At 42.3% G+C, this 18291-nt stretch overlaps 1 protein-coding gene across 1 annotated transcript in view; it reads left to right on the top strand.

The window, feature by feature from the left end:
* LOC124148422 (vacuolar protein sorting-associated protein 35-like) overlaps nucleotides 1-18291 on the top strand; it is a 100200-nt gene that overhangs the window by 31713 nt on the left and 50196 nt on the right. Inside the window, exons 8-11 of the mRNA XM_046519506.2 lie at nucleotides 1041-1150; nucleotides 8727-8823; nucleotides 9844-9992; nucleotides 11292-11499. Coding sequence (XP_046375462.1) covers nucleotides 1041-1150; nucleotides 8727-8823; nucleotides 9844-9992; nucleotides 11292-11499 — 564 coding nt within the window. The remainder of the gene's footprint in view (nucleotides 1-1040; nucleotides 1151-8726; nucleotides 8824-9843; nucleotides 9993-11291; nucleotides 11500-18291) is intronic.

Here is an 18291-nt window from a genome sequence, read left to right on the forward strand (position 1 = left end):
TGAAGCTGAAAAACATTTCATTTCAGTCAAACTGTGTTATCAGTGGTTTGGAGAAAAAAGCTACTTCTACTGGCCTAATTGAAGACATGGCAAGATGGCTCCCACATTAAAAACTACAAAAACTTGTTATGGAAAATATGTCATCCCAAAGACGTACATACACCTATATACGTCTTTGGTCATCCTAACTCTGGTTGTGATTTCCCATTTTCAAGACTGCAATGGTGCAGGTTAGAATTGTCTTGTGCAGCCTAAGTTATAAGCAGTATGAAGTGAGTGCAGTTGGTAAAATACTCCCAAAACAGGCTAATAAATATCACCTGCTTCAAATTGATACCATGTTTACAAGATCTAAAATGGACATCCTGTTTATGTCCACTACAGATCACCAATCTTCGGTATATGCACCTTAGTCAATCAAATCTCGCTTTGACATTAATTTGCATCATCATTAAATCCCGTCAGAAAAAACAAAAATGATGACCAATCAAATCACTCAGTTCACTCTTGAGGCTCATAAAAGGAAGCCAAATATATGGTGGATGGGTTTCCAAGGGCCACAGAACAAAATGGCGGTCTGCATGTGATGACAGTTTACACCCTCGTGGTGATTTTGTAATAGTTTTGACAGAGGATGATACAATTGTAGATCTTTATCAGAATGTCGACTGTCTTCCCTTTTCTATTAAAAAAACGAAAAATCAGATATAGTGGGAGGAGCTGTTGGTATTAAACACTGCGTTAAACACAGATATTTACTGTTATGAATAACTATTCTGAGATATTTTGAGTTCTTTTTATTAGCTGTCATTTCTGTCCTCTGGACGTCCTATGATAAAACCACACAGATACTCAATCATGGAGCAACAACCTTATATGTGAAAGTAAGGATGTGACAGATGATGCAGGACTAGGGAAGTGGGCTGCTTGATGAGCTAATCCATGATGCAGGTTAACCAATTGCCTTGATACCAACAACAACACGAGGATGATTTGTCAACTATCGATTTGTCCAACATGCATGTCCGTACTACTTGCAGGTGTTCCCTGATGAGTTCCACCTACAAACTCTGAATCACTTCTTGAGAGCATGTGCTGACCTACATAACAGTGTTAACGTCAAGAATATCATCATAGCTCTGATCGACAGGTAAAAACACATTTTTGTTAATAAAACAGTTTCAATCAGATTGGTTAATAGATATTGAATAAAAGCCTGGAATTCATCTTATGCTCTGTTTATACGGCGAAAAATTGCATATATGCAAATTTGCACACATGTGCAAATTTACGCACGTGAGCAAAAGTGCATTCATACGAAGTATAAGTCCCATAAGTTAATGTGAAGTAAATTGTCAAAACCACCCATTTCTGTCATAACCATGGAAAAGATCAGACTGGAATATTTCTGCAAGCGCAGAAAATTTCCCTATTTCCTGAGTGTAGCTCTAGCTCTGGGTTGTTCAAATGTTAGAGAAATAAGAAGAAAACCCGGGTCGAAGGAGTGGTATGACAAGGTTGTTCTGCAGCACTGTGAAGAGACAGACTGGCTAGAAAACTTCAGAATGAGGAAGGAAACATTGGATTTCATTTGCAGAAGACTTGAAGATGAACTCTCTCCTTCCCAAGACACCGTTGAAGAACCATTGGGTGTCCAAAAGAAGGTAGCAGTTGCAATTTACTGGCTTGCATCATTGTCAGAGTACAGGACAGTCGACAATCTCTTTGGTGTTAGGAAGGCTACTGTGTGTGTTTGTGTCCATCAGGTGTGTTAGGCAATTTTGAAAGTCCTATTGGATGAGTATGTCAAATTCCCTGAGGGGGAAGCCCTGAAGGATGTGATAAATGGGATTTTCCTAACTGTGCAGGGTCCATTGATGGTAGTCACATTCCCATCATCACCCCCAAACAGTCACATGGCGATTACTTGAACAGGATATGTTTTTACTCACTGATCCAACAGGGAGTTTGTGACCATCGATACATGTTTAGAGACATTAACATTGGGTGGCCAGGTCGGGTCCACCATGCCCGCATGTTAGCCAATTCAGATATTTACATTCAAGGTGATAATGGCATTCTTGTCCCCACATGGAGCAAGAAGGTTGGTGATTCCAATATGCCAGTGGTACTACTTGGTGATGCGGCCTACCCATTAAAGACATGGCTTTTAAGGCCTTTCTCCAACAGAGCCAATCTAACTCCTGCTTAAGCCACATTCAACTATCTCCTAGCAGGGCAAGGATGACGATAGAGAATGCCTTCTGTCGTTTGAAGGGACGCTGGAGATGCTTACAAAAGCGATTGGACATCGATGTGGAGTTTGCTTGCTCGGTGATTGGCTGTTGCATTGTCTTGCATAACATATGTGAGAGTGTCAATGAAACCTTCAGGGATGAGTGGAATGAAGACACAGATGATGACGCAGATGAACAAGTGGGCATACAGGATGGAGGTGACGAACCTGTCCGTTGTGCAAAGACCCTGAGGGATGATATTGCACAGGCTTTCTGGTTAACATTGTTTTTTACGACACCATATATGCAAGTGCATATTCGAGAATGACAGAGAGTTACAAGTTTTCAACTTTTTTTGCTTTCATGTGATTTTTACATGATCATCTCACACAGCCTTGTGCAAGTAAAGAAACCGTAATAAACTTAAAGTTTCAAAAGTGTTTGCTTTAGTGAATTATTACTCTTGACTTCAAACATGAAGTGTAAATCACCAAATATGAAACGTTTTCACAAATTAAAATAAAGTTCGTTTCCGCAAAACTTGCAGGTTTTTTTACTGTTCTGTATGTAAATACAAGTTGTGTCCTTAATTCTTCACAAGAATACAGTGCTTCACAGATTGAAAAATGTTCTTGCTTATCCGTGTCTGAAGATGACCATGAAGGGTTAGTGCCAGACGACTGACCATGACTTGAATACGAGAGTGAGGAAGGACCTTGACCTCTGTAAACTTGACCTTCACCAGAATGCATAGGACTCATGCTCACAGGGAATGATGGCATTGAATGTGGTTGCCCTGCCTGTTGTTGGCCGATTGCTCCCATAATCATCTTCATCATGTTGAGTTGATGTTCACGTTCCTCCCTCTTCTGTCTTTCCTCTGATTCTATTTTCACCTTTTCCAAGTCGAGATTTTGTTTCTCCAAGTCCCTGCTTTCTCATTGGCTGCACCAAATCCATCCATGACTGACTTCAGTGCCACTTCCAACCTTGTCTTTCACATCCTTTTCTTTTTGCTCTTCGCTTTGTCAGCAGATTTTTCTTTCTTCCTTTTTTCTACCAATCCTTCATCCTTTTTGCCTTTTGTGTCTGACGACTCCTTCTCCTTTCTGTGATCATCTTCTCTCTCAAGAGGTGTAATGCCACTGAGATCATCGTTGACAGACTGCGGAATGTCCCCATAATCATTATCATCATAATCACTTTCATCAGCTTCTTCGAGTCCAGCTTTCTTCCTTAAAGTATTGATCACTTTCAGCGGCAATGATGCTGGTCTGTTTCCGAGAATGACGTCCAGTTCTTCGAAGAATTTGCAGGTTTTCCTTCCTTTAGGACTCTTTTTCATGCTTGTTTTACATTCTCTGTTCGAACTTTTTAGAGTATGAATGCGTACTTTACATTGATCTCGTGTTTTCTCGAAACCCTTCTCAGCCATTTCGCTTGCAACCGTTTTATAAATAGACCCATTATTTGTTTTGGGGTTTTCAAGTTGTTCTTCAATACAATTCTCTTCCCATATTCCTAAAAGACATCTCGTTTCATCGTCGCTCCATGCAGCCCCACTTTTTTGGCCCTCATTTGTTCTTTTTCTGCTAGCCATTTTTGCTGGTCTGGTCTGTTTGAAGTCTAGACATCAACTGGTATAATTTGACCAATGAGGATTAAGTGTTGCCAATAACACGCACTTAAAATAGATATTATGCAATAAGTTGGGAAATATACTTTCTGTATGTAAATTTGCTATGCGTCCATACGACCAAATTTGCTCATGGTAGCAAAAAATACACATCTAAACTGCATATACTCACAGGTTGTAGCAAATTTGCACCTAGTCCCAACTAGGTGTAAATTTACTCATATGAGTAAATGCGTCCATACGGTCAAATTTGCTCACATAAGCAAATTTGCACATATGCAAAAAATACACATGTGTGCAGTTGTCGCCATATAAACAGGGCTTTAGTAGAACACTCAAGTTGTAGTAGTACACTTAGGTAGTAGTAGTAGTAGTAGTAGTACCACCCGTGAAGATTCGGGTTCGAATAGGTCTTCAGCAACCCGGCATGCTTGAGGCTTGCTGACTCAGTTGATGCAGACTCATTCATTTATAGACTGCCATCATAGTGCGGCATGAAACAACAAGCAAACAAACAAACATGTATACTGTTAACCTCTGAACACACATCCCTACAGAAACATGTATACTGTAACCTCAACACATCCCCCCCGACACGTATACTGTAACCTCTCAACATATCCCCCAGAAACATGTACCCTGTAACCTTTCTACACATCCTCCCAGAAACATGTATACTGTAAGCTCTCAGCACATCCCCCAGAAACATGTATACTGTAACCTCTCAACACAGCCCCCAGAAACATGTATCCTGTAACCTTTCTACACATCCCCCAGAAACATGTATACTGTAACCCCTCAACAAATCCCCCAGAAACATGTATACTGTAACCCCTCAACACATCCCCCAGAAACATGTATACTGTAACCCCTCAACACATCCCCCAGAAACATGTATCCTGTAACCTTTCTACACATCCCCCAGAAACATGTATACTGTAACCCCTCCACACATCCCTACAGAAACATGTATACTGTAACCTCTCCACACATCCCCCAGAAACATGTATACTGTAACCCCTCAACACATCCCCCAGAAACAGGTATACTGTAACCCCTCAACACATCCCCCAGAAACATGTATACTGTAACCCCTCAACACATCCCCCAGAAACATGTATACTGTAACCCCTCCACACATCCTTACAGAAACATGTATACTGTAAGCTCTCAGCACATCCCCCAGAAACATGTATACTGTTAACCTCTGAACACATCCCCCCAGAAATGTACACTGTAACCTTTCAACACAACGGGTGGTTGGGTAGCGTAGTGGTTAAAGCACCTGCTCGTCATGTAGAAGACTCGGGTTTGGATGTGTGAAGCCCATTTCTGGTGTCCCTCGCCATTATATTGCTGGAATATTGCTAAAAGCGGTGTAAAACCATACTCACTCACTCACTCACTCTCAACACATCCTCCCAGAAACATGTATCCTGTAACCTCTCTACACATCCCTACAGAAACATGTATACTGTAACCTCAACACCCCCACCCCCCGAAACATGTATACTGTAACCTCAACACATCCCCCCCCCAAGAAACATGTATACTGTAACCTCTCTATACACACACCCCAGAAACATGTATACTGTAACCTGAACAGACCCCAACCCCCCAGAAACATGTATACTGTAACCTCTCTATACACACACCCAAGAAACATGTATACTGTAAGCTCTCAGCTCATCCCCCAGAAACATGTATACTGTAACCCCTCCACACATCCCTACAGAAACATGTATACAGTAAGCTCTCAGCACATCCCCAAAGAAACATGTATACTGTAACCCCTCAACACATCCCTACAGAAACATGTATACTGTAACCTCTCCACACATCCCCCAGAAACATGAATTCTGTAACCTCTCAACACTACCTCCAGAAACATTTATACTGTAACTCCAACACATCCTCCAGAAACATGTATACTGTAACCACAACACCCCCACCCCCGAAACATGTATACTGTAACCTCAACACATCCCCCCCCAGAAACATGTATACTGTAACCTCAACACCCCCACCCCCCGAAACATGTATACTGTAACCTCAACACATCCCCCCCCCCCCCCCCCAGAAACTTGTATACTGTAACCTCTCTATAAACACACCCCAGAAACATGTATACTGTAACCTGAACAGACCCCGTCCCCCGAAACATGTATACTGTAACCTCAACACATCCCCCCCCCCAGAAACATGTATACTGTAACCTCAACACCCCCACCCCCCGAAACATGTATACTGTAACCTCAACGCATTCCCCCCCCCCCCCCCCCCCCCAGAAACATGTATACTGTAACCTCTATATACACACACCCAAGAAACATGTATACTGTAACCTGAACAGACCCCACCCACCCCCAGAAACATGTATACTGTAACCTCTCTATACACACACCCCAGAAACATGTATACTGTAACCTCAACACACACTCACACACACACACCCGAAACATGTATACTGTAACCTCTCAACATATCCCCCAGAAACATGTATCCTGTAACCTCTCTACACATCCCTACAGAAACATGTATACTGTAACCTCAACACATCCCCCCCGACACGTATACTGTAACCTCTCAACATATCCCCCAGAAACATGTACCCTGTAACCTTTCTACACATCCTCCCAGAAACATGTATACTGTAAGCTCTCAGCACATCCCCCAGAAACATGTATACTGTAACCTCTCAACACAGCCCCCAGAAACATGTATCCTGTAAGCCCTCAACACATCCCCCAGAAACATGTATACTGTAACCCCTCCACACATACCTACAGAAACATGTATACTGTAACCTCTCCACACATCCCCCAGAAACATGTATACTGTAACCCCTCAACACATCCCCCAGAAACATGGATACTGTAAGCTCTCAGCACATCCCCAAGAAACATGTATACTGTAACCCCTCAACACATCCCTACAGAAACATGTATACTGTAACCTCTCCACACATCCCCCAGAAACATGAATTCTGTAACCTCTCAACACATCCTCCAGAAACATGAATACTGTAACTCCAACACATCCTCCAGAAACATGTATACTGTAACCTCTCCACACATCCCCCAGAAACATGAATTCTGTAACCTCTCAACACATCCTCCAGAAACATGTATACTGTAACTCCAACACATCCTCCAGAAACATGTATACTGTAACTCAAACCCATCCCTTCAGAAACATGTATACTGTAACCTCTCCACACATCCCCCAGAAACATGTATACTGTAACCCCTCAACACATCCCCCAGAAACACGTATACTGTAACCACTCAACACATCCCCCAGAAACATGTATACTGTAAGCCCTCAACACATCCCCCAGAAACATGTATACTGTAACCCCTCCACACATACCTACAGAAACATGTATACTGTAACCTCTCCACACATCCCCCAGAAACATGTATACTGTAACCCCTCAACACATCCCCCAGAAACATGTATACTGTAAGCTCTCAGCACATCCCCAAGAAACATGTATACTGTAACCCCTCAACACATCCCTATAGAAACATGTATACTGTAACCTCTCCACACATCCCCCAGAAACATGAATTCTGTAACCTCTCAACACATCCTCCAGAAAAATGAATACTGTAACTCCAACACATCCTCCAGAAACATGTATACTGTAACCTCTCCACACATCCCCCAGAAACATGAATTCTGTAACCTCTCAACACATCCTCCAGAAACATGTATACTGTAACTCCAACACATCCTCCAGAAACATGTATACTGTAACTCAAACCCATCCCTTCAGAAACATGTATACTGTAACCTCTCCACACATCCCCCAGAAACATGTATACTGTAACCCCTCAACACATCCCCCAGAAACATGTATACTGTAACCCCTCCACACATCCCCCAGAAACATGTATCCTGTAAACTCTCTACACATCCCCCAGAAACATGTATACTGTAACCCCTCCACACATCTCCCCCCCCCCCCCCCCCCTGAAACATGTATAGCGAAGCCCTCAACACATCCCTACAGAAACATGTATACTGTAACCTCTCCACACATCCCCCAGAAACATGTATACTGTAACCCCTCCACACATCCCCCCCCCCCCCCCCCTGAAACATGTATAGCGAAGCCCTCAACACATCCCTACAGAAACATGTATACTGTAACCTCTCCACACATCCCCCAGAAACATGTATACTGTAACCCCCCCACACATCCCCCCCCCCCCCCCCTGAAACATGTATAGCGAAGCCCTCAACACATCCCTACAGAAACATGTATACTGTAACCTCTCCACACATCCCCCAGAAACATGTATACTGTAACCCCTACACACATCCCCCCCCTGAAACATGTATCCTGTAACCTCTCTACACATCCTCCCAGAAACATGTATACTGTAACCTCAACACAATCCCCTACAGAAACATGTATACTGTAACCCCTCCACACATCCCCCCCCCCCCCCCCCCCCCTAAAACATGTATCCTGTAACCTCTCTACACATCCTCCCAGAAACATGTATACTGTAACCTCAACACGTACCTCCAGAATAGTTCTTCAGCAAACCCATGCCTGTCGTCGTAAGAGGCGACTTACAGGATCGGGGGGTCAGCCTCACTGGCTTGGTTGATGCATTGCATCGTATCCCAGTTATATAGATCAATGTTCAAGATATCAGTCACTGGGTTGTCTGGTCTAGACTCGATCTTTACAGACCACTGTCATATAGCTGGAATATTGCTGAGTGCGGCATTAAACAACAAACAAACATAAAAGTACCAGTACACTCAAGTAGGTTTAGTAACTGCCACATGAAATCAGTCAGAAAAAGCCAATGTTCTTGAATTGTTTGCTTCAGACTGGCTGCATTTGCACAGAATGAGGAAGGAAGTGGAATACCAGCCGACATCCAGTTGTTTGATATCTTTTCCCAACAGATTGCACAGGTGATTCAGGTATGTACCGACTCCAGTCAACCCCGGGAAGTGTCATGAGAGAGGCTGGGATACCGTTTCGTTTCCGGAGCAGGCTTAGATACCATTTCATTCCAGAGCATAACTCAAAAACTGTTTAATATTAATTATGAAACTTTGCACCTATATATCAAACACATGCTGAACTGGTGCCTTTTGATGTTTTGTTTTTTCTAAAACAATGTTTTTTGTGGCAACAAACTGGACGTAGACTCAAATATGTGTAACATTCGTTTCCTGAGCATACCTCGGAAATGGTGTGATATATTATTATGAAACTTTGCATATGTATCAAACACATGCTGAACTGGTGCCTCTTGCTGCTTCCATTGTGACAATTTGGAGTTAACCCAAATATGGGTTGCTTTCATTACCAGAGCGTAACTAGATGGGTTGTAGTGTTCATTTCTGAATCATGTATCAATTATGTTTTAAATATATTTTCCATGAAATTTTGTACAGTACTGAAATTGTCATGCTGTTTTAGATTTTCTGCAAAATAGGTCTAAGATAATTACCTGATTGAGATATATAGCACTTGATAAACTTGTATGAGGTTTATAGGGAATTATTGTAAAAAAAAACACAAACCACAATTTACAACTGGCACCTGAACCAACCTACTTCCTCACAGTTGGTTTAGGGGGCGGTCGGGTAGCCTAGTGGTCAAAGCGTTCGCTCGTCACGCTGAAGACCCGGGTTCGATTCCCGACATGGGTACAATGTGTGAAGCCCATTTCTGGTGTCCCCCGCCGTGATATTGCTGGAATATTGCTAAAAGCGGCGTAAAACCACACTCACTCACTCACAGTTGGTTTAATCATCTTTTTAGTCCTTGCAAATAGGCCATTTACCAAAAGTTCCAATGAACATAGTTCACAGGGGCAATAACCTTGCACACAACCGGACATGTCATCTTGGCTGGGGATGGGAGTCTTTCATGCTTGTTTCACATGTAGATTGCATTTTAGGTCTGTTTGCACTGGACTAACTTTCTTCCAGAATCGCCCTGAAATGCCGCCTGAGGACATAGTAGCTTTGCAAGTTGCACTGATCAACTTGGCACTGAAATGCTACCCAGACAAGGTAGACTATGTAGACAAGGTACTCGAGACAACAGAAGAGATCTTCCACAGGCTCAACTTGGACCAGTGAGTCATATTCATTCCATATGTTCAGATGGATCTAGTCTTTTATAGGCATTCAGAAGTTGGAAGAACTTTTAAGAGTTACCGTGTACAAGTTTCTGAGGGATGCGTGGAGAGGTTACAATATACATGTTTCTGGGGGGATGTGTTGAGAGGTCACAGGATACATTTTTCTGGAGGGATGTGTTGGAGTTACAGTATGCATGTTTCTGGGTGTGTATGTGTTGAGAGGTTACAGTATGCATGTTTCTGGGGGATGTGTTGAGAGGTTACAGTATACATGTTTCTGGAGGGATGTGTTGAGAGGTTACAGTATACATGTTTCTGGGGGACGTGTGGAGAGGTTACAGTATACATGTTTCTGGGGGATGTGTGGAGAGGTTACAGTATACATCTTTCTGGGTATGTGTGGAGGGGTTACAGTATACATGTTTCTGGGGGGATGTGTTGAGAGGTTACAGTATACATGTTTCTGGAGGGATGTGTTGAGGTTACAGTATACATGTTTCTGGGGGGATGTGTTGAGGGGTTACAGTATACATGTTTCTGGGGGATGTGTTGGAGTTACAGTATACATGTTTCTGGGGGATGTGTGGAGAGGTTACAGTATACATGTTTCTGGGGGATGTGTTGAGGGGTTACAGTATACATGTTTCTGGGGGATGTGTTGGAGTTACAGTATACATGTTTCTGGGGGATGTGTTGAGAGGTTACAGTATACATGTTTCTGGGGGACGTGTGGAAAGGTTACAGTATCCATGTTTCTGGGGGATGTGTTGGAGTTACAGTATACATGTTTCTGGGGGACGTGTGGAGAGGTTACAGTATTCATGTTTCTGGGGGATGTGTGGAGAGGTTACAGTATCCATGTTTCTGGGGGATGTGTTGAGAGGTTACAGTATACATGTTTCTGGGGGATGTGTTGGAGTTACAGTATACATGTTTCTGGGGGACGTGTGGAGAGGTTACAGTATTCATGTTTCTAGGGGATGTGTGGAGAGGTTACAGTATCCATGTTTCTGGGGGATGTGTGGAGAGGTTACAGTATACATGTTTCTGGGGGACGTGTGGAGAGGTTACAGTATTCATGTTTCTGGGGGATGTGTGGAGAGGTTACAGTATCCATGTTTCTGGGGGATGTGTTGGAGTTACAGTATTCATGTTTCTGGGGGATGTGTTGAGAGGTTACAGTATACATATTTCTGGAGGGATGTGTTGAGAGGTTTTGACTATTTAGGAACAGGTGATGAGGTTTTCAGTTTGCGACATGTGCAGATGACCTCAAGATTGTGCATGTTGTAGTCTGGAGCATGGAACCCCAGTGTCAAAAGAGCTGATGAGACTAATGAAGATTCCAGTGGACCAATACAACAACCTGCTCACAGTGCTAGAGCTTCAACACTATGGACCCATGTTTGAGTACTTTGACTACAAAGGTCGAAAGATAATGAGCTGCTACATTATCAACAATGCCCTGGAAAATGATATTAAAATACCACTGCAGGAAAATGTGAGTGCAAAATGTTTTCTCTCTAAATATCAAGAAAAATGCATAAATTGTGCATCAGAAAGAACTTGTTCTACTTGTGTGGGGTGCTTTTCATATCAACATTTTAACAAGTTGGAGAGAACTGATGGTTTTTGAGTATTTTTGTGACAGACAAGTTGCCTTTACTGCTCACTTGATTAAGTGTGATTATGTCATGACCTGCTGTCTGTGTCACCTATGTCAGTAAACATCTTCTCCACGGTAACTAGAGAACCAACCAACTTGTAAACATGTAAATATCAGAAAAATATCTAGTTGAATTAGTTGAATAAATAATTCCTTTGAATACATAACCTCCATTACATCAGAGCCATAAATCCAGCAGTTTGGTTGTCCTCACTATAAAATCTTAGATTTTCAACAGATTCCCCTCTTCACTGGCAGCTATGTAATAGTCCTAAGGGAGATAGTATTCATAGACCAACAGCATCTGCTAATGGGCGAAGGCAGGAAGACTTCACTTCTTTCCTGTGTGTGCTAAATTAAACAAGGAAAACAATTCCCAGTGTATTTACCTCACAAATGGTTTGATCTGTCAAGTTGTAAGTTTTTCAACAGTTAATTCATTTTAATTACTAGTTATCAATCTGCTTACGAGAGAATTTTCACATTGATTATCCCCCGCCGCGCGAAAGCGCGAAGCGGGGGATATAGTATTCACGACCGTCCGTACGTCCGTCCGTCCGTCCGTCCGTACGTCCCACCTGTTTGTTGCCGCGATATCTCAAGAACTAAACACTGGATTGTCTTCATATTTGGAACTATGGTGTATATACAGACTCCGCAGACACCAGTCGGTTTTGGTGACCTTGATCCCATTTTCAAGGTCACAGCAGACAAATCTGCTTTTAGAGTTGGAAAACGGTGTTGCCGCGATATCTCAAGAACTAAACACTGGATTGTCTTCATATTTGGAACTATGGTGTATATACAGACTCCGCAGACACCAGTCGGTTTTGGTGACCTTGATCCCATTTTCAAGGTCACAGCAGACAAATCTGCTTTTAGAGTTGGAAAACGGTGTTGCCGCGATATCTCAAGAACTAAACACTGGATTGTCTTCATATTTGGAACTATGGTGTATATACAGACTCCGCAGACACCAGTCGGTTTTGGTGACCTTGACCCCATTGTCAAGGTCACAGCAGGCAAATCTGCTTTTGGAGTTAGAAAACGGTGTTGCCGCGATATCTCAAGAACTAATCGCTGGATTGTCTTCATATTTGGAACTATAGTGTATATACAGACACCGCATACACCTGTCAGATTTGGTGACCTTGACCCCATTTTCAAGGTCACAGCAGGCAAATCTGTTTTTGGAGTTGGAAAACGGTGTTGCCACAATATCTCAAGAACTAATCGCTGGATTGTCTTCATATTTGGTACTATGGTGTACAGGCGGGGGATATTTCGTCACTCTGTGACAAATACTTGTTGATACATTGTTTGATGAAGGTGATGAGAAGTGGATTCTCCATTACTCTCTCCGGATTGCAGCACCAGAGTGGCTGAACAGCAAGCGCCAGGCTTCCTGTCCCCTTCAATATGGAGCAGTTCATTCATACAAAGATGAAGTCGACTCAATCTGCAATCACCAATAATAACCATGAATAACATTTTATACCTTAAGTTTATAATGATCATGAGTGAAAGAAAAGGGACAGATCTCAAATTCTCCCAACTGCTGTTTTTGTCATCAGAATTTACATCTTTCAGAATATCAGCTAAAATACATACTTCTTCATCTGGCAGGAGCCAAGCTAGCTGCCTCACACTTGACCAAACAGAACCCTTCAGACAAGGAAACCATCAGCACTTTAAAAGAGTCAGACACCACAAGGGATTCTACTCACCAGTCTTCCTGTTTCCAAAGAAAACTACATCAGACATGTACTCAACAAGGATTATCTAGTACAGCCTCCCAAGTTCCATATGCTGATCAAGAAGCTTAGGAGCTCCCTCACCTGAGGAGATTGGATGATAAATCTAGACTTAAATGACGCTTATCTTCAAGTCACCATTCATTCAAGTTGTCAACCTTATCAGAGGTTTCAGTACAACTTTCTACCATTCAGCATATCGATTGCTCCGTAGCTATTGACCCAGATCACGGCTACATTGACAGATCAGGACAAGTCGCAAAGCAAAGCAAAGCAAGCAAATTGAGTCTTCCTCATTCCTCACTCAACTACACCCATATATGGGATTCCTGGTTCATCCCGACAAGTCAGTGCCTTCTCAAGACATAAGATTTCAACTTGTCAAGGTAAACCCAAGCACACATGACTAGCCCATCAGGTTGTGCCGTTGACGGATGTCATGTCTAGGTACACTTACATCTCTCCAAGATGTTACCTACAGTGGGAAGCTGCAGTTATCTTACAAGCCTGGATGAACACAACCAGAGAGCTGGACCTAGACCTTACTCAACCTCCACCACCTCCACCACCTCAACGCCCAACAACATCACTTATACACAGACGCTTCAGGTGAGGGATGGGGAGCTCACTTGGATGACGTTGTAGTTCAAGGGAAATGGCCAGGAAGATGCATAACTGTCTGGAGGTGAGAGTTATATTCCAAGCTGTCAAAGCATGGCAGGTTCAGCTAAACCACTTGTCGGTATTGATCGCGACAGCTCAATACAGTGGTAGCAGAAATACAGCATCAGTGGGGCACGATGTCCTCCTCTTCAACCTTCACTTTAACCTTCACTTTGAAGTCGAATAAAATTCAAAATACATTGGGCAGACAGATACACTTCACAGTTTTGAATAATGTGGGAAATTCCCAGTTCTGTGATATCAACCACTTGCAATTTAGGCAAAGCAAAAATACTGAAAATGATCTTAAAAAAATAGGTAAATCGTAAATGTCGCCATTTTTTACACATTACTAAATCACAACTCACAACGTTATTTACAGCATGTTTTGATATCTTTAATTTCTTATATTTACTCAGAGAAATATTTTCAAAAAATAGCATATTAGTGATCTGTCTTTTGTCAAATCGCCAATGATCATTCCAAAACATCGCCAAAAACCCTAGAATGTCGCCAAATGATGTATAATGGATTCAGGAAATGTAAGACCAGGGTTTTAATTCACACAGAGCACATGGCATACATGCAGGCAGACATATTGGAACTCAATTTAATTTTTCTTACTCCCTAACTGAAGAGTACATTTTATAACATAAGATGTCCAGAGTTATCTGCCGTAGACCACTACATTGAGTGTACATAATGCCATAACATATTTTCCCCTTTGGAATGAAAGGCTTACTTACACATTGAACTAAAACAGCACAAACTTTTAAACAGTCTACAATCTTATGGAGACATGCAAGTATAACTATCAATGAAAATATTCTGAACTACATAACTGTACTAGCAGTGCATTTCTAGGAAGTTGCTTAAACTGGTGTTTAGAGTCCATGATAGATTCTACTCTAGTAATACTGTAATACTGTAATGTAGTGATACTCTAAAATATCTGAATGACACCTTCAGCTGAACTGTAACACATGTTGAAAGATATCTCAAAACTGCAACTTACTTGAAACTGATCACTCAAAGTTCAATTCAGCATAAACAAGTTAACACACAATAACGTTCATGGGAACAGTTCCTATCAGTTCATGACAAAGTCTATGGTCCATCCCGGAGAATTTCTTTCTCTTGTCGAACATCTTGGTTCCTGATTTGGTGTTTTATCACTGTTAATGTCTGGAGCTTCACCCTGATGATTCTCTGTACCAGATGGTATCTCTGGTGCCTGAGCTCATGACTTTACACTTGACAGACGTGATGCATTCCACACCTGACTTCCATGTTCACTCTGAGTAATGAATGTTGCAGGTCCTTTCTGCCCAGTAATTACTGTAGGACCTGAATATCTGCTTTCCCCTTTTGGAACATGACCAGGTTTCTTTATCCTTACTTCATCACCAACTGAGAAATCTGGATTTTTTGCGCCTCTCAAGTTATCTGCTCGCTTCTTGTACTTCAGCTGCTTTTCTGTGACTCACGTTCTGAAGTAACTTTTGTTAGGAGCATTAGGGACACCTGCAATGTCAAGACCTGTTCTCATCTTCCAACCATGTGGCAGGAATGATGGGGATTCTTCAGTAGTTGCATGAGGAGTTGTGCGGTAAATGCAGAGAAATTCTTTCACTACAAGGTTGAGTGGTTTACTCTGGATTTTATCAAGTTGTATGCAGCTTTTCAGATTCCTGTTGAAACGCTCAACAAGCCCATTTGCTTGTGGATAGTACAGAGCAGATTTAATGTGCTTTGTATTTCTGTCCTTCAGAAATTGTTCAAACGGAATGGAGACAAATTGTGAGCTATTGTCTGACACAATTTCAAGAGGGTATCCTTCCCGACTGAAGACTGTTAGTTAGAATTTGATGACAGTTTCTATTGTAACACTTGCCGAGAATCCTACTTCTGGCCACTTACTGAAATAGTCAACGAACGTAATAGCAAAACGACAGTCAGCAGGGGTTTTCAATTGGTCCCACTATGTCGATAGCCAGCTTTTCCTACGGGCCTTCAGGCCATGCTGTTGGAGTCATTGGAGCATATCTAGTTGAAGCAGATTTGTCACTGGTATTACATATCTCACAGTTTGCTAGCTTCTCTTCCACTTGACGATCTCTTCCTTGCCACCAGTAGAGCTTGCATAGTCTTGCTTTGGTGCGTACAATGCCTTGGTGTGCTTCATGACCCAAGGAACTGACTGTGCTAGTGAGTGTGTCTGGAATTACTACTTGTTCTCCTCTGAAGACTAAGCCGTTGCACCATGAAAGTTCATCTCGGACTTGAAAGAATGGTTTCATTTGTTCATCAAGTTCGTCTTTTCTGGGCCACTCAGACTGCAGACATTAGGATATCAGAATCAGGATTGGATCTTGAATTGTTGCTTGCTTTAATTCACTTGCTGTGATTGAAGGAACTCCATCGGACATAATCATATTGATTATATCCTCCTCAACCGGATCTTCAGTAATTTCTTCATGCACTGGAAGACGTGACAGGGCGTCTACAACATAGTTTTCTTTGCCTGGCCGAAAGACAATTGTGTAGTCATAGTTCAGAAGTCATGCATTCCATCTTGCAATTCACATATGCTGATGTCTAGTCCCTGTAGTCAGGAGTGTAGTTAGTGCTTGATGATCTGTGATCAACTGGAACTTTCGTCTACGCAGGTAAGTGTGCCACTTTTCACATGCCCATAAACAGGCTTAAGCTTCTTTCTCTCCCACTGAGTATTTCCTCTCAGCTTCTGATAGGGTACGAGATGCAAATGCAACTGTTCTTTCACCAGTACTATCTTTCTGAGAAAGAACTGCCCCCAGACCATATCCTAAAGCATCTGTTGCAACAAATGTATCCAGGTCTGGATCAAAGAGAGCTAAGCAGTACTGGACTGGATAAATGCCTTCACTTTCTCAAAACTAGCTTGAGCTTCTGGAGACCACACAAACGTAGCATCCTCTCTGATCAATCTCCTCATCGGTTCAACTTGAGTGGAAAAGGGTGGAACGAACTTGGAGTAATACGATGCCAAGGAATGATCTTAGGGTTGCAGCATCGGTAGGTGGTGGAACATCTGTGATAGCCTTCACATGCGACTGGTCTGGTTCTACACCTGATCAGGCGGTCGGGTAGCCTAGTGGTTAAAGCGTTCGCTCGTCACGCCGAAGACCCGACATGGGTACAATGTGTGAAGCCCATTTCTGGTGTCCCCCGCTGTGATATTGCTGGAATATTGCTAAAAGCGGCGTAAAACCATACTCACTCACTCTACACCTGATCCCAACTTGGATTCTGGACTTTGGAATTCACACTTGTCCTGGAGACATTCAAGAACTTTGACAAGATGTTCATCATGCTCTTTCTCAGACTTGCCATGAATAATCTTATCATCCATCTGACATTCAACACCTTTCAGTTCCTTGAGAATAATCGACATCATTTTCTGGAATGCTGATGGTGCAGATGCAAGGCCAAAGCATACTCATTTGAAGCGATAAAGTCCATCATGGGTGATGCATGTTGTCAAATCTCAAGTTTCTTCTGCCAGTTCCACTTGATGGTAAGCAGATTTGATATCCAACTTTGAGAATACTGTTGAACCATGCATCTTTTGAAACACCTCTTCTGTGTGAGCGAGTGGGAATTTGTCCACAACAATAGCCTCATTTGGCTTTTTCAAGTCAACACATACTCTTGGCTCTCCCGATTTCTTCCATGCAACAACAACTTGAGAAACCCATTCCGAAGCATCAACTTTTTCAATAATTCCTTCTTCTTCCATACAAGATAATTCTCTGGATAATTTATCTCTCACTGCAAGCGGCAAGAGGCGTAACTTCTGTTGTACTTGTTTACAATCGGCCTTCATTTTCACTTTGTGTACGAATCCCTTGGCCAGAACTCTACCTTCAAATAGTGACTTGTACTCTTGAATAAGGTCAGTACCCTGCTTATTGCCCAGGACAACAGAATCCACTTCATTGCATTTCAGCTATCTGCCAACAATAGAAAGGTCAAGAAAATGTATCAGGTCAAGCCCTGGAATGCACCTTCCTTTTGGCACAATGTAAAAAGTCCCTTTGATATGACTGTCTTTGTACTCAACCGTAACTCTGAAGCAGCCTTTCACATCAATGGGTTTGTGGGAATAGTCAGTCAGCTTGATCTTTGATGTCTGTAGAGCCTCTTTAAGGAATTGCTTAGAATATAT

This window comes from Haliotis rufescens, unplaced genomic scaffold, assembly GCF_023055435.1.
Source record: "Haliotis rufescens isolate VD_foot unplaced genomic scaffold, xgHalRufe1.0.p SCAF_19, whole genome shotgun sequence".
NCBI classification, from domain to species: Eukaryota; Metazoa; Mollusca; class Gastropoda; order Lepetellida; family Haliotidae; genus Haliotis; species Haliotis rufescens.